Source organism: Vicugna pacos, chromosome 2 (genome assembly GCF_048564905.1).
Source record: "Vicugna pacos chromosome 2, VicPac4, whole genome shotgun sequence".
Classification (NCBI taxonomy): Eukaryota; Metazoa; Chordata; class Mammalia; order Artiodactyla; family Camelidae; genus Vicugna; species Vicugna pacos.
This window is the reverse complement of record NC_132988.1, coordinates 109615938-109642073: the sequence shown is the minus strand read 5'-3', so window position 1 is coordinate 109642073 and position 26136 is coordinate 109615938. Positions and strand designations below refer to the sequence as shown.

Sequence of the window (26136 nt, the reverse complement as noted above, 5' to 3'; positions counted from 1 at the left end):
AAATATTTTTAAACTACCATTTAAAAGTTTTTTTCTACTTTGATTGTTGATACTGTAATGACATTGTTTTTACTACAAATGTTTGGTATTTCAACATATAATAGAAGAAAAGTTAGTATGTCATCTGGTACCACGCTACTCCTCAAACCCCACCCCTGCCAACACCCAACCCTAAAAAAAAGTCACACCCCAACTCAGGCATTCATACAAAGCTGTTCCTTCAGCCTACAATACATTCTGACCCACATTCTTGTCCCCAAAACATGTCTAGGTAACTCCTAATTATTCCTAAAGTCTTGGTTTTAAAAAATCACTGAAATCCTAACATTCCTAGAAGAAAACATAGGGGGAAAGCTCCTTGACATTGGTCTTGGCCATACTTTTTTGGATATAATATTAGAAGCAAAGGCAACAAACGTAAAAATAAACATGTGGGACTACACCAAACTAAAAAACTTCTGCACAGCAACAGAAACCAACAAAATGAAAAGCCCACCTCTGAAAAAAATTGCAAACCATGTACCTGACAAAAGGTTAATACCCAAAATATATATTAAAAAAAAACTCATGTAACTCAAAAGCAAAGAGCAAAACAATCTGATTTTAAAATGGGCAGAGAAACTGAATATATATTTTTCCAAAGGAGAGAGACAAATGGCTAACAGGTTCATGAAAGGTGTTCAACATCACTAATCATCATGGAAATGTAAATCAAAACCGTAGTGAGATATCATCTCACACCTGTTATAATGGCTATCATCAAACACACAAGAGGTAAGTACTGGGGAAGGTGTGGAAAAAAGGGCACCCTTGTGCAATGTTGGTGGGAATGTAAGTCGGTGCAGCCACTATGGAAAACAGTATGGAGGGTCCTCAAAAAATTAAAAATAGAACTACCATATGAACCAACAATTTCACTTCTCAATATATATCCCAAGGAAACGAAATCACTGTCTTGAAGGGATACCTGCACCCGCATGTTTGCTGCAGCATTATTTACAAGAGCCAAGACATGGAAACAAGCTAAGTGCCCATCAGTGGATGAAAAAGAGGATGTGATATATACAGACAATGGAATATTATTCAGCCATGAGAAAAGAGGAAATCCAGTCATTTCCAACAACATGGCTGAATCCAGAGGGCATTATGCTAAGTGAGATAAGTCAGACAAAAACAAGTACCTATGATCTCACTTATACGTGGAATCTGAAACTCACAGAAACAGAGGGTAGAACGGTGGTTACCAGTGTGTTAGGGGAGATGGGGAGATGCTAGTCAAAGAGTATAAGCCTTCCATTTTAAGATGAATAAGTTCTGGAGATCTAATGTACACCATGTACATGTAGATTATAGTTAGCAATATTGTTACTTAAAATTTGCTAGGAAAGTAGATTGTAGACTCTCTCCTTACACACACACACAAAAGTAACTTTGAGAGGTGACAGATGTATCAATTAACCTGACTGTGGTAATCACTGCACAAAGTATACATATGTCAAATCATCATACTGTATACTTTAAATATATGTACTTTTTGTCCATTATACCTCAATAAAGCTGGGGGGAAAAGGAATCACTGCCTCAAATTTAAAACTTCAGCTAATCTAATTTAGCTTTGGACTAGATTAGACCCATTGTTACATGCTCTCTATTATATAATACTGCCTTTGGAGCACCTATCACAATTCTAATTAATCACATGTAATTTTTGTAATGTCTCTTTCCAACTAATCAATTATTTATTTAACAAGTATTTACAAGTCTACCATATGTTCCAGAAGCTGGAGGTACATCAGTGAGTAAGAAGAGACAAGAATTCTGTCCTCAACCCAAATCTGGGGAAGATGAGTGATGGAAAAACAAAATCACACAAACAAATCTTTATTTGGTATTTTTATTTGATAAACGACACAGATTTTTATAAGCTCCAAGAAGGAAAGCATCATGTCATCTTGCTTGCTATGAGAGCCTTAGTGTCTGGCCCATATAAGAAATTCAAACATTTGCTGAATAAATGTTTGAGAGAAAAATTTCACTCTGAGATCAAAGATATTCATTCTCAGAACAACTTTTAAAACACAGCCCAATCTGTAAGTTAAAAACTTATCTTTCTTCACAAAATATCTTTCTAAAATTTACAGCCATTTATTTTACATGCTACCTTGTTCTAAGAAGAACCCATATTTATGCCTTGCTTAGTTTAGTGCTTTTTCTATTTTTTTAGACTCGAAGGCACTTTAGTTTCAGTGTAGCCACTGCCTCTTAAGTTTCTTAAGTTGTTTCTTACTATTCTGTTCTTTCTGAAGCATATGTCAAATGTATTTTCTATATGATTTAAGGATTATGATGACTCTCTTAATAAAAATGTCTCTATTATAAGGCTCTGAAGTCTCTCTAACCCTCTAACATGAGCATATAAATGAAACTACTGGTAATTAAGGATGCTGCTAAACACCCTGCAATGCACAGGACAACTCCCCACAACAAAGGAATGTCCAGCCCAAAATGTCAACAGTGCCAATGTTGGTTTGAAAGTCAGCCTTAAGGTAACAGAGTCCACATATCTGAATAGACAGTAAAAGACAAAAACCCAAAATACTTTAATTATCTATGTCTTTCTCTAATTTACATTTATGTAACAAATGGAAACCAAACTAGTCATAAGGAATTACTGACAAATGTATACATGTATACAAATGTATAAGATAGATGCCTATCCTGTTCAAGACTTAAATACAGTTGATTTGATACTAGAATAATTATTTCACTGTATTCAAATGCTTCTTAGTCATTGTTGAAAAAATTGGTCTCATACTCTCATTAAGAGCTAAGAGTATTCCCTGATTTTTATATCTAATATGAGTCTGTTTTGCCCTCTCATAAAATACAGGATGATGATGGATATGAAGTTATCAAATTTGCCACAATACCAGCCATGTGATCTTGGACAAATGACATACTCTCTTTGAATCACTAACCCTTCTTCTATAAGCACTTCATATGTTGAAGATTTAATTATTGTCTTCAAACACTTAATAAAATGCATATATTGGAATATTATCAACACTTTATATGCTGAAGACTTGATTATTGTCCTCAAATGTTTAATGAAACACATATGTTCCAGATCCAGAGCTAATCTGTATGGCATTTCACGGTAAAATGTAATAAAACAATAAATAAGTGATAGACATTATCAGAAACTGGAAATACACAATTCAGGTATTTGAACTAGATTTTACCCCTACCTGAGTAAATTTTACTCCTACACAGGTACAAATTCAGGAAACACATTTGACAAGGCTCTGTCCATATTATTTCCCTTTATCTTTTATTAAGTTTGCAAGTCACCCTTATAAAGTTTAAATACCAAATATTCATATTTTATAGTACTGATAATGTCTCATTTCAAGCCCACCTAACTGATAAAACAACTAGACTGATATACAAATGAAAAGAGAAAATAGGAGATAATAATATGCTTTAGGAAGAAAGTTAATAATTTAAATAGAAGATCTGCTGAACATTTAAAATAAACAGACACAGAAAAACTCAATGTGCAACTCCATGAAAGACACCTAGTACATAAAGAAACATATCTGACGCTACCACTGAAGTAACTTATAAAAAGTAGATTATGAACTCTTTATAGAGACTCACAGCAAGAGAAAAATATACCTCCAGGATGGAGGAAAGGGGGAATGGGTCTGGTAAAAGATAAATGAGAATTTCTATTTTCATTTGTCATGCTTTATTTCTAAAAATGGAAGGTATATGAATATACTTTACTCTGTAAATTTTTTTGATATTGCAATCACTGTTCTAATCAACTTTCACCATTTAAAAAACCAGACAATTACAATAATTCTGCTTAAAACTTTTCAATGGGTATCTACTGCTTACAGAATGAATTATAAATATTCTAGGATAGAATATGGAGCTTCTCTGATCTAGCCCCTGCATATTATCCAACCTCATTTTATACAACTCTGTCATATTTAAATTACATGCTACTTAGAAGAACTAACACATTAGATTATTTACAAATCTGAGCTTTTGTATATGTTGTCTGTCTGAAATGCTTTTCTCCCATCTTTGTTCACCTCTCAAGTGTCCTGTCTTCCAAACTAACCTAAAACATCTTCTTCCGATTTCACAACTAGCTGAGTAATTAACCATATTAAGCAGCAGTTCGTTCATGTGCAAAATACAAAGATTTGATATACAACAATACTGTCCAAATGGTATCACAGAGACTTTTCCAATCTTACTTGTCAGAATTCACTGGTATCAGCACCACATTCTTCAAGAATATTCACATCCTAACTTGAGACTCTTTTTTTTTTTCATTGAGGAAAAGGAGTTAGACTGTTTAGCAACTTGACAACAGGGACAACATTACTACCTTTGTTTAACCCCAGGAACTGTCAAAGTGATTTACCTAATAAATGTAGCTGAATTTGCCTAATAAATGCAGCCAACAGAGGATGTGGCTGAAGGGAGAGGGGGATCATCTATGCTTAATAACACAATGCTTTTTCAATAAAGAGGTAGAGAGTTTTTAAATGATAAGAAAGATGACTAACGTAAAAATGGGCATTTGTGGCGAATACAGTGTTTCAGAGAAGACTAAAATAGGTGACAAAGTCTTCATAAAACATTTTTGTCAAACTTCTAATGAACACCTGCCTTAAGGTCATAGTTTAATGGGGAAAAAAGACAAACAGCAGACAAGCTCAATAATCATTATATAGGATGCCTGAGATGAGCAAGAAGAGAGAACTAATTAAAGCCTAAGAGAAAGTGAGAGAAGATGGTAGAAGGTACATTATCTTCAGTATTTAATTTGGGGAAGGGTGTTAGTAATGGCATGGTGATCAAAGGAAAGATGAAAATTTTAATTGCTGAGAAGACAAATTCAAGAAGAAAAAGGCTAAAAATGAAAAAAAAAAACACTGTCAAAAATTAAGGAAATAATGCTCAAATACAAATTAAGTACAAGATAAGTAACTTGCAAAAGTAACCAGCTTTTAAGGCAAAAGACCTCAAAAGCAAAATACACTATAAACTCTGGCTTATCTCGGTGGCTTAATAACCCTACCTGAATTCAGTGACTTAATTCTGCAAAAAGAATAGTTTTCAAAGCCACAAGGGGATAGGGACAGGGAAGACAAGTCTATGTTCCTTGAAATCTCAACTGACTTCTGACACAGTGTATCATTCATAAAATTACTGTCTTGGCTCCAAATGTCTTTTGGCTATGTCCAAAATACACCACCACCCTCAAAGGACAAATAATATCATTTGCCACATATAAGGTTATTAAATGTGTCACAAGTTAAAAAGAAAATTTCCAAAGATACTTTGCATGATAGAAAGTACAAAAGGGACAACACAGATGTCTGACAAATTAAGAAATTTCAACATAACTTGATAATAATCTATTTTAAAGGTAACTCTATATATTTAATTGAAAAGGATAAAACAAGAGCAGAGAGTAATTAAGTATATATTATCCAATTTCCATTAAGTTTATGTTTGTTATTTTTTTTTAGCAATAAAAGAATGAGTATTGAAAAAAAGGTTAACTAAGGAAGGAGGGTATAGCTCAGTAGTAGAGTGCCTGCCTAGCATGCACAAGGTCCTGGGTCCAATCCCTAGTACCTCCATTAAAACAAACAAACAAACCTAATTACACGCCCCCCTGCCAAAAAGAATGTTAATTATGTTGTTTGTAATAATGTAAACTGGAAACAACCCCAAATCTTAAATTATCACATATTTACATATTAGAATATTATAGAGCAACGAAAATGAATAAACCATCTACAGAAGTCCACGTGAATGAACTGCATAAACATAATGAGTTAAAGAAGCTAGACACAGAGAATAAGTGCTCTATAACTCCATCTAAGTAAAGTTTCCGAAAATAGGCAAAAATAACATAGTGTTAAGAAGTTAGAAAACTATTCATCTTTGAGAGGAGAGATTAATTAAGAGGGGTTATGAGGTGACTTCTCAGAAGTTCTATTTCTTGATCTGGTGGTGGTTACAAGAGTTATGTTCTTTTTTGTTCACTGAAGTATAAGTTTATGATCTATATACTTTTCTCTATGTAGTTATGATTTTTAAAAGTTTACAAAAAGAAGAAATGAAGAGTAGTTATTTGTAATCCAGAAGGAAAGAAACAAATGCAAAAGCCAAAAGTACAGTACTTGAGAATCCAAACAGGGCTCAGCATGACTCCTCTGTAAAATGCGAACTATGATACCTATACTCAAGATTACTGTGAGGATTAAAGGACAGAATATGTGTAAAGTATATATCTGGCACAAGTATTAATAGGTGTTTAATAAATGTTAGCTATTATTACTGTACTACTAATGCAGCTGCTTGGTGGTAGTGCTCAAGGATGACAAAAAAGGCTACAGAACAGAGGTGCAGGTTATGCTGGGCTTTTCCTAAGCCACATTATGAATTTATAGACTTTATCCTAAGGTTAGTGGGGAACCAATGAACAATTTTACAAAGAGAGTAACATGATCACATTTGAGCTTAGGAAAATTATCCAAAGATGTAAAACTTAAAAAAAGATGTCAATAAGAAAGAGGCTGTCAACAAATCTTGCAGAGAGGTCCAGTACAAAGAAAGAATGAAAGCACTGATTTGAAAATCAGTAAGATGTAACAACTTTTGAGAGAATAGCCTATAACTTTCTAAAGTTTACACAGCTAATAAGCGACACCTAGAATAAAAGGGACTCCAAATTCATAATTTACTGCAAAAAAAACTTAATTAAATATAATTGTGACTTTAAGCACACAAATAGCGACAGGAATTCTCCTCAACTGTTCATTAAAATTAAACTAAAAATACTTCAAAAAAAGACTCTTGGAATCATCACAATTATTATTACTGACAAATTATACACATATGTGTGTATGTATATACATCTAGATATCTGTATATACATCTATGTCTCTACAGATCTCTATCTATCCATATCTCCTAAAATTCAGATTTTCCAAGCCATAAATTAATTTGATGTGGATCTGAATAAAGATCCAAGACCAAACTGTAAGTACCAAATTATTATGAGTGCTAACAAATATTATAACACTAATGTGAAAACATTTTTAGTAAGTTATTTTCATTTTACCAACAATCAAATGCAATGAATGCTCTGAGACATTTTGACACATTAGCTATATTACTGGTAATTCAATGGCTCTACAAGATTAAAAACAATGTACTGCTCTTCAACATATGCAACAAATCTATTAATAAGCAGTACCTTCTTTGATTTGTTTGACGAACATAAAATGTCAGATAGATCTGGATACAAGCAGCAATGGTTTCTTATTCGTTTTACAGCCATTCAAAAGGCAGAACAATAAAGATGGAATGAGGGGAGAGGAGAGGAATAGTAGGAGAGTGAGCTTCTAGGGTCTAGAACTCATTTTCTTTTTGGCTCAAATCAAACCACATACAACCAGAAAAAGTTTATATTAAGCCTAAAAGCAAGCAGTAAGATATTATAAATGTCACAATATTTTTCATAACTCTGGCATAAACCCACAACTATCACAACAAAATATGTATTTATGTTAGAACTTGGAATGGCTTGATTACTGCATTCAGACAACCAACATATAAAATGTTTTGTTCTAATACAAATTCAAATATTAAAAATTAGTCCAGAATCTGCAATACTATTATAAAAGAAGTCACAAAAATATGGAGATTCATTATGCTTTCTCCTTCTTTATATATTTAACATTTCCCATAACAATTTTAAAAATTATGCCCAAGTCTTCAAATATTCTCCTGGAAAAGCTACTTCTGATATTTCCCCAGAGAAAGAGTAATCAATATTTGCAGAGGATTGGTATAAAATAGAGAATTTCAATAGTAAATTTACTGAACAGAATGTGGAAAGTGGAATTCCTGTGAACCTCGCCTCTTAAAAGCAAACCAACAAAAATGTCAATTGACTCTCAATTAAGTATCAGAATAAGGACTAACTCCTGAAAAGGAAAAAAAAAAAATTCACAATCTGGCTTCAAGCCAATTTTTGTATTCTCATGGTGTTCGCCATATTGCAACTTTTGGGAAGGCTGTAATAATTTTCAAAAAAACCCAGAATATATCAGACTTCCATGTTTTTGCCTCCAGTGCAAAAGGAAGTCATCACTGGGTTGTGAATAGAGCAAAGGTTTCATCAAATTGTTGTCTGCAGCACAGAAAGTTAAACTAAAGAAGAATCAGAGCAGAACCATTAACAATCGTTACAGTGGCCCAGGCAAAAAAGTAAAGATGATTTAGACTGGAGTGGAAATGGAGGGAAAAGGATGGATATAAGATGTATTTGGAAGTATAATAAATAATAATTGGTGAAATGCGTATAGAGATAGAGAATAAGTGAAAGAGGACTTCCAGGTGTTTGACTTGAGAAATTACATATAATGGGATGAAGAAAACTAGAGCAACAGATCTGGTATTTGGCAGAGGGAGATCAAGAATTCAGTTTTAGATATGTTATGTTTAGGATATGTGTTAAGACATACAAGTGAAGAGAGATCAAGTAAATCAAATAATGAGATAGGCTAGCAACTGGGAGGAGATAGAAAAAATGAAGGTTAGAGAAATGTTCAGGGTTTTGTTTGAAGAAGTAATCATTATATGCTTTGGAGATCTATAACCTACAATGAACCATATTCATTTATTCTACCAACTTCAACACAATTTGTGAAAAATGACTTGAAGTCTGTCTAAATTACTTATTATTTATTATAAAATTATTCCATATCAAACCAAAAAATACAGTCTGTCTAGACTATATTTTCCTGACAGATAATAAGGGATAAAATTTTGGGTTAAAAAATAAAACCACACACACAATAATAATCAAGCTCCAAAGCCACTACTGTACCTTCCAATGTTAAGAGTACAAGAATGCAGGGGTGTCACCTCATACCTGCAGAAGTAAGAGCCTTTGAGCTATGAAAGCTCAGAATTTATACTCTGCTATGTTCCATTGTATGAATGGTTTCCTTAGAGGTCCTGCTGTACATACCCTTGCCACAACTGGCTTAAGGAAAATTAGCAAACCCTGATGTGTTGATCCCAGATATTGAGAAGCCTATATACTGACTCTACTTCCTCAAATATAAAACTGCTCTGTGTCCCACCCTGGAGAGTGGTCCCAGAATCCAATTAGGCCTCTTAAACAGAAGTCTGGAAATGATTCTCTATTCTTCTTTCTTTTTCTGTATGCCCATAGCTCATCAATGACTAAAACCTGTTGACTGTAATGCCTCATATCTTTTTAATTCTTTCCCTCCCTCTATTTCACCCACTACTCTTATTTCAGACCCTCATTATTTCTTGGTTGGCCTATCTTGACATTCACCTGATTGATTTTCCTGTCCTATTCTCCTATTACTCTCCTGGCAGCGTAATCTTAAAAAAAATCACAAATTAAGACTACGTCACTCCTAGGCTTGAAAACCAATCCTTCAATGGTTTTCCATTACCTATAAGTTACTTAATTTCCTTATGTGTAAAGCAAGGATGATGAAAATAGTTCCTACTTATGTGACTGTTGTGAAAATCGAATGGATTCTAGTGTAGGAGTTTAATGTCTAATCCACAGTAAACTAAAATAATTTAAAATAAAATAATTACTATTATATCCTGCTTCAGAGTTTCTCTATGATTCAGCTTCTATTGCTCTTTTCTCTTCTCATGTCCCATAACCATCCTTGACCATTCCTGTACCCACACAAAGAAACCTGATCACTCTCCTCCTCTATATCACAATAGTGTATACGCTTCTATTATATCATTTATCATACTTTATAGTAGGAGAGGTCTGTCTTCACTACAAGACTGTTCTTCACAAAGACAATCTAATGCATCCAAATCCCCTAGCACAATGCCTGGCCCATAAATAATTACTGAAAAAATTATGAGGAGAAAAGAGATGCATGAAAGGATTACAGCAGATGGCCATGCTTCCTTCAACACTGAAAATTCAATTATTCTTGATAAAAAATAAAAGAACAATTTTAGAATAGGTCTAAAGAATGAGAGGGTCAGCAAAAATTCAGTCTGTGATGGAGATAAAAAGATCTGTGGGTTCAGACTGAGGAGAAGAATGAAGATAGTGAGGTTAGATAAGTAAGCCAATGTGTAGTTGCAGGGAAATTTTCCCATTCATAAGCACTACCTATGCTAGAACAGAAATACTTAAAGGTCAAGAAGCGAGGCAAAGGAGAAAAATAGTACTGATTAGGCTGAATATTGGTGTGTTACAAAAAACAAACACGTATTTTACCAGGGCACTACTTTCCTATACTCTAAATGGGTATGGGGAGCACAGGCAAAGATAATTAAAATGAAACAAATTGTCATCAGCTATTTTCTATTTGATCATTTGCCATTCTCAGGAAAAGTTCAAAAGAAATCAAAAGGGGATGGTTATCATTTCTGGAATTGGGATAGAGGATTAACTTTATATCCAGACTAAAACTTAACATTAGTAATCTATGCTGGGGAAAATCCTTGCTCCACTAACTCCATGTTCTTATCGCCCTCCATTCCCAATTTTACAGCCAAGAAATTGCGGGGTATTATTCCCTGATTAATCCATCTCAAGGGAACCCTTAACTCTAATATATGTGCATTCAAATACAGAAGTCTTTGGGTCTCTCTTATTCCAGGGCCAGGAACAAAAGGCCAAGGAAGTCTAAACCCAGAATACTTTTCCCTAGTCCCAAAATTCAAAGTTCTAAAATAAAACAGGACAGCTCTGGTACTGAACTTTTAAATGCAACTATCTGACCACGAAGCAGGAAGGATCAGACTTGCTCATTTTTGAACTAGGTTTGACCAAAAGAGTAATATTGACTTAGATGTGAATTCTATCTTCATATTTCCTAGATGGGAAGTCTTGGGCAAGTCAGCTTCTCTAAGCCTTGGTTTTCTCATCTGTAAAATGAAGATAAAAATTGTACTATTTCACATGTGAAAATTAAATGTGATTAAAACACATAAAAGCTTACCACAGTGTCTGACACATGCTAAGCACTCAAAAGATATTAGCTGTCATTATTTCAAAGGGCAATTCTTAGTGTTGAAAAGTCTGCAAAACAATTTATATAGTATCAACTATGAAAAGGGCTGAAAGTGATTAATTCAAGACAATGTAATATTAAGATTAATGACACTGCTTTTAAAAATTTATTTTTACTTCATAACAATCTTAAATTTACATATGGTAAGAACTTTTACTCTTCCAACTATTTGAGAGTAAACGGCCTACATGATGTCCCATCACCCTTTAATTCTTTAAGAAGTATTTTCTATAAGGCATTCTCTTATAAATACAACCATTAAAATCAGGAAATTAACAATGATACATTATGCTCATTGCTATTGGGGTGTCACTGCTCCTAGGCCCCTTCTCAGTGCACAGTATAGGGCATATGTGTATATTTTTATATTCTACATCTATGTATAATTAAAACCATGAGTTCATACCAATACCTCTTTTCCAGTCCAACACTACAGAGAGCATTCTAATTTTTTCCATTTCCATACTGGAAACTGTCTTCTCAGTGAAAGGCCAGACTCCCATTGTCCTTAATGTTTACTTATTTGACCAGTTTTCCTGTATTTACTAATCTCTTATTGTGGCTGCTTCCCTGTCCCCCATGGATGCTCTCCTTATCCCTCACTGCCCCAATATCCCCACATCTCCCAGGTATAACCTCCCCACCTTGCTCAGGCCCCTATTCCTTGTGCCTGGTACTCCTCCTACAAGAATATCCTCCTCATCCTGCTTAGGCACTAACATCCCATATATCGAGCTCACCCTCCACTGGGATGCTTTCCTCCCCCATCCCTCAGGCTCTGACCTTGCACTGGGATGCTTCCATGCATGGAACCCCACCTCAACCAACCCAAGGCTCAATACACCCGAATCAGGCTACTCTTCTACAAGGATGACTTTTCGCTGCCCCACCCCTCCCCTACTCCCCACCCAAGGAGGTGTCCTCATCATCCTCTTATCCTGTACCAAGTTATCCTCCTTCAACGATACCACACTGACCCTGCCTGGGCTCAAACACCTTATCCTAGTGTGCCCTCCTATGCAGATTACTCCTCACGCCTCCAGCTCCATCAACTCACACAGCAACCCTCCTCACCTCTTCCAGGTTCTGACATCCCACTCCTTCAAGAGGACATGGCTCCTCCTCCCACATATCCCATTCAGTGTGGATACTTACTTTTGTTTGGCTCCACCTGATGGTTTTAGTACTAAAACGTCCAGAAAGGGAAGAGGAAGAGGACAAAAAAAAAAAAAAAAGAAGAACAACTGATGACATTAAAAAAGAAAGGATACCAGTGAATAAACTGCATAAGCACCCATAATCAGAGTTAATTAAAAGGATAATCTATTTGTCAAAGTATCTGCTTTTTCCACTTAAAGAAACAGTGCTCTCCTCTTTTAACTAATTCCTTCTAAACTTGAAAAAATCAATTGAAAATTGATGAAGGAAGTCTTCTCTCTTTTCTAGTCAAATAAATTATCTTACATGGGCCTACAGAAAATTCAGTTCATTAAAAAAAAAACCCTATTTTGATTGTTTAAAAAAATGGGTGTTTCAAACACTAGAATTAAATATTTTTTAAAACATCCAGAATAGATAAGTTTCACTTGTTTTCAGTATAATGACAGTTGTACTGCTTCCAGTACACTTATGCCCAGATACAACTCTGCAAAAATTAGCACTGATTGTTAGAGGAGTAACACCTTTTCCTTGCTTACTATTTCTATAAGGAAGGATGCATTATAAACACCATCTGAGCCTCTCTTCACCCCTAGGGAACTGAAGTGACTGATATGATTGGTGATTTTGTAAAGAATAACTGAGTACATCTTTGGGAGTGAGCTACCTGCAGAGAGCTCATATTCTGCTCAGCCTCCTTAGTATGCCTAGAACTGGGTGAAAAAATTGGCCTATGCCAGACCACCTGACTCTCTCACCAAGTTATTTCTCTAAGTTGGACTTTATTAGTAACAAAAGTGATATCCTGCTTTGATCTTTCTCTTTGTTTTAATTTTCAAATTGTTCAGCACCCAGGCAAAAAAGAAGGGTGCAATCTGAGAGTACTTCAGCAATCCAATATCTTAATTAATATACTGAAGTGGAGACTGCTCATTTTCCCAGTTTTGACTTAAAAGGGCTGCTTCAATTTGAGCTTCTTAAACTATTGCAAACAAAAACCCCCTCAAACCTGAACCAACAGCAGATGTTCAAAATGAAAATAAGCTGACTTATCTGATCATGCTTATTAGTCACCAAAAAACAAACTTCAAAGGCTCATAATTCCCTCCTCATAGATGCCATAATTTATATTTTCAGTCCCACTTCCTACCTCCACCCTATACTCCAATGACACTGGAGTGCTGAATATTTTCAGAATACATATGATTTAGACTTCTATACCTTTGCTTATACTATCCCTCAGCCCACTCCTTCCACCCTACTTTCCTGTGGATCATTTAACTTAGAGATCAGCACTATGGCCTGTAGGCCAAATCTGCCTATTTTTGTAAATAATTTTTTACTGGAATACAGCCACGCGCTTTCATTTATACACTGCCTCTGCACTGCAACAGCAGAGTGGAGGAGCTGCAATAGAGACCATATGGCCTACTAAGCCTAAAATATTTTCATCCAGCCCTTTACAAAAAAAGTTTGCCAATTCCTGCTTTCACTCAATCCTTTGAAGCCTAGTCACTTCAGATCCTTCAAATCAAAACTAATTGCTCTCTCCCATGTCTTTCCATTATATTATGCCAACTCTAATACTTAACATCCTTGATTATTGCGAGCTCTTTAAAAGCAAAGCCTAAATCCTGTTCCTAGTGTAGGAATTAGCTTTCTTACCAAACTCCAGTTCCCACCTCTTCTAATACTTCTCATATTCTTGGGGGAAGTATCCTGGAAGAAGCTTGTGCCCTTTTCTCTACCCCTTATTCATCCTACGAAAGGAAAGAGGAATGACTAGTACTAGCAACATCCTGAGTTGTTCCTATGGGATAGATTAATGTTTTAAAGGTCATTTTTGATACATGTCCAAGCCTACTGCTCATGCTGCCTACATGGTCATATCTACCAATAAGCCAACCACATGGGGTGGAGTGTCCTTGAATTTTAGAAGAGACCTACAGCTCCAGTTGTTCTGTCTTTGGTAGGTTGATAAGTCCAGTTCAGGGTGATATTGTTTAATCTGCCATTAGTTACAAGCCAGGTTCTTTAATACAACATTACTGTCTAAAAAGCTAGTATTTTGATCTGTGATTCCTAAGTCCATTTCTAGCTCAGAACCTAGTTAAGGAATAAATATACAATTACACTGTAATTAACCAACACACAGTAGGACTCGAGATATTTGATGACTGACAATAGTAAATTCATTGGAAAAAATCATTCTCTTAAAATGTGTAACGCACTAATAAATGCCACACATATTCTATCTTAGTGATGAACTTAATTAGGAAAATATGTTTTGAAGGAAGAAAGTAACAAATTTAGAGTTCACATTCACTGATTTAAGCCAAGCCCATCCTACTTATCTAACTTCTCTCTCAATATTTTGTTGCTATCAAGCCTCAGCTTAAACAACATATAAGTAACCATGAATATTATCAGTTCAAAAAAGTATTCCCCATCTTACTGGCCATCTATAAAACAAACATCCCTAGACCTCAGATCCTTCCAATTACTGCTCTATTTGTTTTTCCTCAGAATGTAACTTCTCAAATGTGTAGTCTGCTACAAATATTTCCTCCACTTACACACATCTTAATTACTTTTAAATCTATTATAACATAGTTTCCATCCCCATCACCCTGCTGAAATTTATCTAGTCTAAGTCACCAAGAACCTCCATGTTGCCAAAAACAACGTACGCTTCCCTATTTAATGGTACTTGACATTTCATCAACATGTAACAATCCCTCCTTATAGTAACACTCTTCTCTCTTAGATTTGGTCATACCACCTCTCCCAGTTTTCCTACTTAGTCAATGGCTTTACTTTTCAGTGTAGAAGTCAAATGGTCTTACTTTGAGGCTTCTCTTCCTCCATCCAAAGGTTAATTAAGGTTCCTTAAGGCATGGTACTGAGTATTCCACTCCTCTGCAGTTATACTATGAGTTAATCTATACTGTATACTATGTTAGGTGATCTCATCCATTTCCACGGATTTAAATATCATCTTTATACTAATACTTCCTTAATCTATATCTTTAGTCCAGAAACCACTACCATGTAAGTATTACAGAGCCTTTCATTAAAAACAAAAAAATAGTGAACATTTAAGGACAGATATTAACCTAGTTTCACAGACTCCCATCTGTGAAAAGTGAAATGACTTGTGCCTAATGTTAGGATGGTAGAGGCCAAAATGGAACTGTGTTCTTTCAATTCTTAGTCTTTTTACCATGTGTCAAGACTTAGTCCCTTATCCCTAAACTGTTTACTAAATGGTTTACTATTCAAATATGAAGACTACTGGATAAAGTTATTTTCCTCCATACACAATTTACACATATCCATCAGAAAAGAATTGGCCAAAACGAATTAACAGAGAAAGATCTCAACCTTGTTCTTCTATAAATACTTTAGAAAAGACTCTAGGGTACAGGTGGATTTTAAAGGTGACTGAGGATTCAGGGTAGCTGTTATGATTAATAAGATACTCTAGATTTGGGGCAATGCGTACAAAACAGAAGTAAAAGCAGGTGAAAATAGTTTCTAAAGAAGAAACTAGGCAAATAGGGAAAAATAAGCCTGGTAGACTATGGTTAACTAACTGAATATGGTTAGGAGCTTTTATTTGATGAAAACTGCAAAATCAAAGGAGCTATTTCAAATAATGATTAAACGCAGATTATAAGCTAGACTGAAGGACAGTAAAATTATCAATGCAGATACTGATATAAACTAGAATTTTAACCTGAATCTGCCCAAGTGCTTACTACTCCATCAGAAAAACTGAATCCGAGAGATACTGTGAAGAAAGCAGTAATAACCTGGCAACAGATTAAGGTAAAGAAAAAAGAAAAAAGAAGAAGCAAAGTAAGCAGGATAGGGTTGTTGCTAATTAATGCAAAAACTACATGAAACGAAAGGAGATGAGATACAGAAAAGTGATTCTTCATTGTAAGTTATTTTCTAGAAAACACAAAAATTCTTAAAACAAATTTTTATTTAGCTTTAATTAAGAGCAAAGTGCCATTTTTCAAATACAAATATGGCATTGTTACCTTAATTAGTTTCATAATGGTAGTAGTAGGTTGGTCTGGGCCTATTTACATTCTTGTATCTATATTCTGTGCTGAATAAAATTTCTGACATTATTACTCAATAATAGATTCAGCCCCTATGCATGCACTCTAATAAAATTAAATGAGTCCCCCAAATGAATGTGGTGCTCTAACCAAATTTTCTCTCTCACCCATGAATGCTGGCCATATTACACAGACACACACACACCCACACCACAAAGAAGGAATATTACCAAAACAGAAAAAGACATAGTGTCACACCCCAGTAATATATGATACCATAATTGAAAAACTGGATTTACTAATAAGGAAGAAAAAACTGCATGCATATCCAAAAATCTACATGCTTTTGTTGCTCCTCCCAAGACTGTGCAGTGGTATAAGAATAAAAGATCCAGGGTTGAAAGACAAGTCGGGAACATTATAGCAACTTATCATAGTACACAGCCAAGCAGGGAGGGGTACACGCGTATAGCCAGCAAAGGGAAGTAGCATGGACAGGAAGAGACAGCACCATACAGAAAGGAAGCTACAAGTGATATGCTCAGACTAGCCTACAGCCTGTTTCTAACATCTGCAAATACACAAAATTCATACACTGCTTGGTCCCAAGGATGGCAGAACTTCCAAGTATACAATAATCCAAAAGTACACAGAATTTCAAATTTTACATGCAGAATTCCAATATGCCTATTTTACAGAGAAGTTTGGTTATATGTCTTAGCTGCTCAACTATAAAAGATCATCACAGAACCCATTTGCCTGATGCATATTATTAGATAGTACTATTATTTACACCTTTTTAAATGGATAAAAAATTTGTTAGTGTTCGAAAACAATGGATGTTCAACCAAATATCTGGGGTAGTTGACCTGTAGTTGACTCATCCATCACAGTTTTCATCAAATCCAGATTTCTAAGCAAATCTACTCTTCTAGGGTCTACATGGCAATAGTGACAAGATGAGGTGGAAGTTAGTGGGGGAAATAAAGAGGGTAGGAGGCAAGCAGCATCCAGAAAGAAGGGTCAAGTTGATCATCTAGAACTTTATTTACCTGAACTACCCCAACTTCAAGTGTTACAGCTCTATGAAGAGCTCCCATAACTTCTTCAGAGGTTAAAAAGAGAGGAAGAGAATACCCTCTGATACTGATAATGCTGATGATAAATGCAGCAGGTAGCTGGAAGAAAGTCCACTCTAAATCCTTGCAGAATGCAGAGCTCTAAGACAGTGATTTGTCAGGAAGAGGGCAGAATAGGTACCAACAAAAAGCAGCTTTAGGATGATCTAGTATGATACAGATTTTGTTAATGATTTTAAATTAATTTCTTGTATTCAGGTACTACTAAGCCAAAACATTCCTAAAATACAGAATGGCATCAAATGTCTTTTGTTCTCCTCATATGTTAAAAAAGCCAAGATTAGGCTAAGTGATTATACTTGATTCTTAAGCTCTATGACCCTGTGGCTCAAGAATATCCTAAAATATAGATCTTTCCAGCCCTTACCATCTTTTTCTCTAACATGCCTCATGATCTTTTCATTGTTCAAAAGCATTCCCACCAGAAAAAGACTGTATTGGCAAAAAAAAAAAAGCTTAAAGCTGCTAACAACCTGCGTCAAACAATCATAATAACAATAGCTAACATTTGGAATGCTTTCTATATGGCAGACACATGTTAACAAACATCAACACAATTTTCAGTCTCATTATCTTCAATTTACAGAAAAGAAACTGAAGTACAGAGAGGATAAGTAATGTGTCCACACCGGTCGGCAGTAACAGCTCAGATTCAAACACAAGTAGTCTAGCTCCAGAGCCTATGTTCTTTTCTTTTTTTTTTCCCCTAGAGTCTATGTTCTTATTCACTGTATTGTATTATTCAAATAAAAGATCTGGAGAAAGCTATAGGTTTGGTTAGTATCAACAGATTTGAAATAAGTGGTACCATCAAGAGTTGGCTGAAAACCCAATCCAAAACTGAGCAGAAAACCTAAACAAGAAATTCTCCAAGGAAGAAATACAAATGATCAACAGGCACATGAAGAAAATGCTCAGCATCACTAATTATCAGAGAAATGCAAATCAAAACTACAATGAGGTATCACCTCACACCAGCTGGAATGGCCATCATTCAAAAGTCCACAAATGGCAAATGCTAGAAAGGCTGTTGGAGAAAAGGGAACCCTCCTAAACTGCTGGTGGGAATGCAGTATGGTGCAGCCACTGTGGAAAACTGTATGGAGATAACTCAAAAGACTAGGAATAGACTTATCATATGACCCAGGAATCCCCCTCCTGGGCATATATCCAGAAGGAACCCTACTTCAAAAAGACACCTGCACCCCAGTGTTCACAGCAGCACTATTTACAATAGCCACGACATGGAAACAGCCTAAATGTCCATCAACAGGTGACTGGATAAAGAAGAGGTGGTATATTTATACAATGGAATACTATTCAGCCATAAAAAATGAAAACATAATGCCATTTGCAGCAACATGGATGTTCCTGGAGAATGTCATTCTAAGTGAAGCCAGAAAAAAGAAAGAAAAATACCATATGAGATCGCTTATATGTGGAATCCAAAAAAAAGAACATAAATACAAAACAGAAGCAGAACATAAATACATATTCATAGACATAGAATACAAACTTGTGGTTGCCAGGGGGGAGGGAGGTGGGAAGGGACAGACTGGGAGTTCAAAATTTGTAGATACTGACAGGCATATGTAGAATAGATAAACAAGATTACACTGTATAGCACAGGGAAATATATATAAGATCTTGTGGTAGCTCACAGTGAAAAAGAATGTGACAATGAATATACGTACGATAATGTATAACTGAAAAATTGTGCTCTACACTGGAAATTGACACAACATTGTAAACTGACTATAACTCAATTAAAAAAAAAAAAAGCTGGCTGAAGCCACTACACTACAGAACTGTGCTGTCCAATGTGGTATCCACTTGCCATGAGTCTACTAAGCACCTGAAATGTAGCTAGTCCAAACTAAGATTGCTCTATGCTTAAAAAAAAATATTTCAAAGACTTAATATTTTTAAAAGAATGTAAGGCAACTCAACAATTTTTATGGGTTAATGTTAAAATATTTTTAATATATTGGGCTAAATCAAATGTGTTTTTAAATGTGGTTACTAGTAAATTTTAAATTATATATTTGGCACCCATTATATTGTCACTGGACAACAACGGTATGTTGGAAAGACGCTGGAGTTTAATAAATAGAATCATTCTAATCAAGCCTTTTGTCATTTGACTGTTGTAACCTTAGGCAAATCAGTTACACTGATGATGAGGTTCTGTATCAGAAAAACAGAACTAAACAATAGTCCTGAAACCTACTGTTCAGATCTTGGTATCTAAATGTATTTTCCAACAAGTTTCTACTGTATAGCACAGGGTACTACACTCAATATCCTGTAGTTAACCTATAATGAAAAAGAATATGAAAAGGAATATATGTATGTATATGTGTGGCTGAAACACTGTGCTGTACACCAGAGATTGATGCAACATTCTAAGCTGACTATACTTCATTTAAATAAAAAAATGGGGGTGGGGAAAGGAACTGTAGAATAGCTTTAAAATAAATAAATTTAAAATAAATTAAAAAGTTTTCCACTAAAAAGAATGGAAAACTCCTTGGAAAAATAGCTGATGTCAGGGCCAGGACAGGTAAAGTACAAGATGAACCCAGAATATCTTGTTTTGGCAGGAAGGAAGTGCTGAAAAAGATCATTAGGCAGGGAGGGGTTGGGAAGACACGTGATTTGTCAAAAAACACTGGAACTAGCTCAGTGAGGCTCCCACTGGCCAAATCTGGAACAATTTGGGAATCAAAATAACAGTAATAGATTTAATAACCATTGAATAAAATAGGAATCCCTGAATTCATACTGATAAAAATAACTGAATAAATAAATAAATAAATAATGGAGGAGATGAGAAAGACTGCTTTATAACAGAATATCAACTACTAGCTATAAAATGAAGTTAGAAAAATCATGAATAGATGTTAAAACTTATGAGTGAAATTTTGATGAGACTATGTAAATATCCTGGTCTTTCAAGTATTTTTCACAAATTACATATTAAATACAAAAGGATAAATAATAACTTTCAGGGAAAAATATGGAGAATACCACATTAACCAAATTTTCAAAGCTACCATCACCAAAATGGGGATAAATCAACATCATGAACCTTAAGATATGATGCACTGAGAAGGTCAGACATCTCTTCAGAGATATTCCTGCCAAAAATGCATAACCAATCTAATCACGAAGAAACAACAGACAAACAAACTGAGGGATATTCTACAAAATAACTGCCCTGTACTTTTCAAAAATGTCAAGGTCAATAAATAAAAGAAAGGCTGAGGAGGTATTCCAGAAAAGAGACTAAAGAGATACGATGCCCAAATGCAATGTATGATCCTGGGCTGGGGAAAAAATAAATAATACAGACTAACAGATAAAAATCTGAATATGGATTATGAATTAGATAATAGTGCTATTAATAGTATGTAAATGTTATATCTCCTGGTTTTAATAACTACACTGTGGTTAGGTAAGACAATGTCCTTGGTTTTTGGAAATATAACTGAAGAATTTAGATGTAAAAAGGTGTGTCTCCAGATTACCCTCAGATGGTTCAGAAAAAAAAAATAGATGGATATAAGGCAAGAATGATACAGCAAATAAAGTAAAATATAATACAACTGGTGAATGTAGGTAAGGGCATATAGAGGTTCCCTGTATTATTCCAATTTTTTCTCATAATTTCAAAATTATACCAAAATTAAAAGTTAAAAACAAAAACAAAACAAAAAACTTGCCTTATTTCCCAGATCAAATATCCTAATAGACTATATAAATCCTGATAATGTTTTAAAACATATTAATTCATTCCTTTTACCCTAGACTTTGCTTTAAATTTTATGACTTACAAGATACTAGTTATATTATATATTGCATAAGATCCAGGACAGTATCTGTTATCACTCAATATCATGCTGAGCAGTAGGATACTATTCACTATACCCAACAAGCATTCAAACATTTGTTAGATAAGCATACTCAAAATTACAGTATAGAATGATTACAGAAAAACTGTAAAAAGCACCACACTGTAAAGAAAGCTATTAACTGAGACACAGAGCTTATAGGACAACTCTTCAATTAAACCATAAAAAAAGAAAAACCTGAAATAAATCACAGAGTAGCCACAAATCTAACCTAAAGAGATGAGTTTCACAAACAGAGAAAGGTAAATATCATTTTCCATATCAAGAGTTAAATGTCTTAGCTAGTTAATATTTAACTTTAGTACAATCAAGTTTTTGCCCATAAAATTAGAATATTTATATATGCTATTTAAAAAATGAATGAGATTAAAGATTTAGGCTAAGAACTGAGATTTGAAACCTCATTATTGACTCAATTCTGATTTGCTGTACAACCCTGAGATGCTGCTTACAATTTCTATACCTCATTTAAAAATAAGAATTATGGATCATTTTCTTCCCCAAAAGCAGAAAGAATATTTTATAAAAAATAATTTCAAGCAGTAAGAGCATTGAGTATTCAACACATAAGTATATATATACACACATACATTCACACACATACATATATGTGAAGTAAAAATATGGCTTTTTTGCAAATATGTTTACAAAGTAATAGAGAAAGGTAACTTAAAATAGTTACACAAAATACATTTAATCCCAATTCATACTATGAACAGATGCTTCACACACACAGGATACTGAAAAAACCCAATCAACAAGTGTATATCCTGTTTAAGAGAGTTTTATCGAGTATTTTAAAAACAACAACGACAAAAACAAAACATGAGATGAGTCTTAATTGGGTCTCCTGCCTAGGGCTAGGAGAAACAATTCTCAAATGTAGTTAGAGCTCAGGAAAAAATTCCCCTTCCTTATTCCTTATAACGGTATATATTACGTTAAAAATGTAACATAGAAACTGCGTATTAGACACACAGCATGAACTCAATTTTCAATGTCCTCCAATGCTACTTGCTATCCAAATAGGTAAGACAGAAACATATCGTAATTCCCTCTGTCCATCAAATCCAATTAATTTTGAATTTAATTCAAATTTGACTATTTTTCAAAAGCACAAATATTTCTGTGAGATAAAGCCATACTTATTGCATCTAAGTAAGAAGATAAGAAAAAAGGAAAAACCCAAAGTATTCTAAATCATAATAATCGACAAAGACATCGTCAAATCACTGCGTGCTTCGGCAAAACTTAACACGAAGACACCGTGAGCCAGTGTTACAACGCTATCATCCTGCCTGATTCTATCTGAACGAATTCAACAATTTCCAAACAGGTTGTCAGTGGAAGAGATCTTTACATAAGCAATTATAAAAACCGGGTCCATTTTGTATTCAGGAAGCACTAACAACACTTATTTTAAAATTTTTATATAAGGAGTACTGTGAGACTTCTCTTACACTTTTTTAAAGAGGTAAAATCACTTATGAATACTTGCCTAAAGCTATTTCCCAGAATGCTTCCTTAGATAAAACCAAAACATATTTTATAAGGGTAAAGCAGTTCATTGATTAAACATAACTTAAATGCCCCTAATCAGAGCAACCTTCCTTCTCGTACATTTTCCAATATGCATCGTATTCTTCAGTGCACATTTCTGAGCTGAAGTTGTACTAGTTTATCCTACTAAGAGCTCCTTTTCACTAGTGAAAAACAAGGAAGATCTTCTCGGCGCTAACCAAACAAATCTGAGGGGGGTGGGAGGAGAGGGGGCGCGAGGTGGCGCAAGAACAGATGGAAACGAGGTAAGAGAGTTGTTTTCTTAAGGCACTAAGGTTACTCCTTAACTCCAAATGCCAAGATTTAGTCGCCAGTCGAGCAAGCTGCTGCCACTATCCACTGAGACAATGCAACCTTCCTTCCTAGCGCTTCTCCTGCTCTCCTACCCACCAACCCCTTCCAAAACACTCACAACACACCCCATCCCATGACCCGCCTGGTCCCCTCGATGCCCACTCAACCAACCTGCTGGATTAACAGCTCCAAGCACACGTCTCACTCAGACAAAAAAGGCGACAGCGGCAAGGTGGGGAGGTCCCACTACCTCCCGCCACCCCCCAGCACCCCGCAGAATGACAGCCCGGAGCCCAGAAGTTTGAAGCAAAACGATTCCGACCCAACAGAAAAGGAAGACGAACTAGCAGGAGGACGGAGATGGGAGGTGGGGAGGGCGATGTGCGTGTCTGTGCAGGGAAGGGTCCATCACATGACAGTAAGAGAGGACCAGAGTCGTCGGGGCGTCCGCGAGGAGAAGGGGGGTTGCCGTCGCCATGGCAACACCCCCTCTCCGTCCAGACTTCCAAAGAGGGAGGAAGAACTTCAAATCCCAACCGTCAGCGCTCGAGCGGCTCCTTCTTAAAGGGGTACACACCGCGCCGCCGCGGCCGCCGCCGAGCGCGAGAGGGCAGAGTTGGGCGCCCCCGCCCCTCGGGCGACGCCCCCGCCGCCCCTCGCCCCCCGTGGGCCGGGCCGCAGCCCCCGCCTCGCGAGCGCCCGGGGGTCGCTCAGATCCCGGTCGCCGAGAAGTCGGCCGCGTCGGCCGGCCCAGCCCCCGGCGGCGAGAAGGGGGTGTGTGTGTGCGCCCGGTGGGGGCGCGGACCAGCCCGCCTTCCTCCCGCCGGCTCTGCCCGCCGGCTCCCCTCCGCCCGGGCGCCGACCCGCCGGCCCGCTTCCTCCCTCCTGACAGGGTGGACGGAGAGCGGTGAGGGGCGCCGAGGAGTTTCGGGGAGAGCGCGAGCGAGCCGTTTCCTCGGGGGCTCGGCGAGCGGGTCCCAACTAACAGTTCCCGGGGAGCCCAAGAGCTGAGGAGGAGCAGGAGCGCGGACCGCGCCGGGCGAGGAGCCCCCAGACAAAAGGCGAGCGCCGGAGCCGCCGCGCCGCCGCCGCTCCCATCTCGCTCCCCCATTGAACTGACCCGAACGGGAGATTCAACTAAACCCCTCAGCCACAAACTCCTCGGGCTGCGGCAGCCGTCGCCGCGCGGAGCCGGGGCCCCGGCCCGTGTCTCTCTTACCTACACAGTGCATGAGGCGGTGGCGCCAAGAGTCGAGTTCCCGCCGGAATCCTCTCCTCTCCGCCGCGCACCGAGGGCTCCGGCACTGAGCAGCGGCGGCGGCGGCGGCGGCAGCAGCGGCGGCGGCAGCGGCCATTCTCTCTCTTCCCTTGTCCATCTGCGTCCCGCGTCACGCGCCCTCATTTACATACGAGCGGCGCAGGCACGAGGCAGGGGCGCGAGCCCTCGGCGCGAGCCCCGGAGCGCGCGCCCCCCGGAGGGGGGTTGATTGACACGTGTCACACTACCTTCCCACTGCCCTTCCCTCCCCCTCCCACCGCTCCCACAGGGAGAGGCGGGGAGCGAGCGTGAGGAGAAGGAAGCAACCTGCCGCTTCCGCTGACCCCGCCTCCCCAACTACTCCCCTCTCTCCCCTCCCCCAGGAGTTTACTCAAGCGAGCCATACTGCTCCTGCCGCCCGCGAAAACCCTGAGCGGGAGTGAGAGGCTCGGAGCCCGGCCAGGAACCGGCGTGCTAATGGAGCGGACTAGCAACGCTTCCCTTCTGCCTTCGCGACGCGACTCCGGCCGCCAAGAGACTTCACTTCCCAGGCCCCTTTGCGCGGGGGTCCCGAAGCGGAGCTTGCCGCTGCGGCGCGGTGCATGCCGGTTCTTGTAGTCCAGCAGAGATGGGCACGTTCCTATCCTCCTTTCACACTTGGCCTTGCAGATTGGCCTTGGACTTCTCAGCTCTGGGCAGCTTGTAGGTTTAGCCTCCAATTCCCTGTGCCCAAGATAGTGCGCTCGCTGCAGGTGTTGCGGGGTCTGACCCAGCCGCCTTAACTTCCTTGGACTCTCCGACAGAAGGGCATTGGAAGCCGCGAGAGTTATCGGTCTCTAAGTTTCGGGCTGCGCTTCGTGCTTTAAGTGCTTTTGACGGGTCAGTGTCATCTCTCCACTGCAGAGAAAGAGCTTGCCTGTCATTCGGCTGCTCCCGAAATAACTACCAAATATCCAGAGAGAGAGAGAGCTCGCAGTGACTTCAGTTTCCAGGGCGATGACATCTCGGAAAGCGAGAGAATATTTGTAAAGATTAGGGAAAAGGTGCGGGGCTTTTCGCAGGAAATTGTTTATGTAGGTTTGGATGTGGCTGGATGAAAACTCCAAAGGGGGAACTTTTATGTTCCACAAAAAGTAAACTCCTGGAGGACAGCGACCCATTGAGACTTTCTGTACGTCTTTAACTTGCCTGAACCTAGTACAGTGCGTGGCACGGGATTTAGCATTTAACAAATGTTACGGAATGAATTCCACGCTACGCTGGAGAAAATACTTCTTCAGAGAGAACGCTTTTGATTAGATATAAAGTCCATTAACATTCTTTTGCACCACAGCGGTTGTGCATGTTTCTTTGTACATGTGCAGGAGGCTGCACTGAAGCTAAGACACCCAAAGTTTGCTGAGAGGTACTGTGTATTACGGGAAATTTATGCACCAATCTGTGGGAAATATGTTTTAATTCTTCTTGGAAACGCCTGTGAATTCTGAGTTCAGTTCCACCCTCCCTGTTTTATAGCTTATCTGTATCCACCTTTTTTTTTCCTTTGTAGAAGAGAGTGTTCGTTCCTCATCATCTCTCAGTAGTCAAGAAGTAGTTTTATAT

General features: G+C 37.5%; 1 protein-coding gene across 16 annotated transcripts in view; it reads right to left on the bottom strand.

Annotated features, from left to right (window-relative positions):
- Positions 1–24900, bottom strand: part of LCORL (ligand dependent nuclear receptor corepressor like) — a 153728-nt gene extending 128828 nt beyond the window's left edge. For 14 of the 16 annotated variants that reach the window (XM_072945850.1, XM_031686432.2, XM_072945831.1 and 11 more), the window contains exon 1: positions 24496–24900. In XM_072945850.1, coding sequence (XP_072801951.1) covers positions 24496–24652 — 157 coding nt within the window. In that variant the 5' untranslated portion in view covers positions 24653–24900. The remainder of the gene's footprint in view (positions 1–24495) is intronic. The other 2 variants (XM_072945828.1, XM_072945829.1) reach the window with 2 other exon arrangements.
- Positions 24901–26136: the final 1236 nt, after the last annotated feature.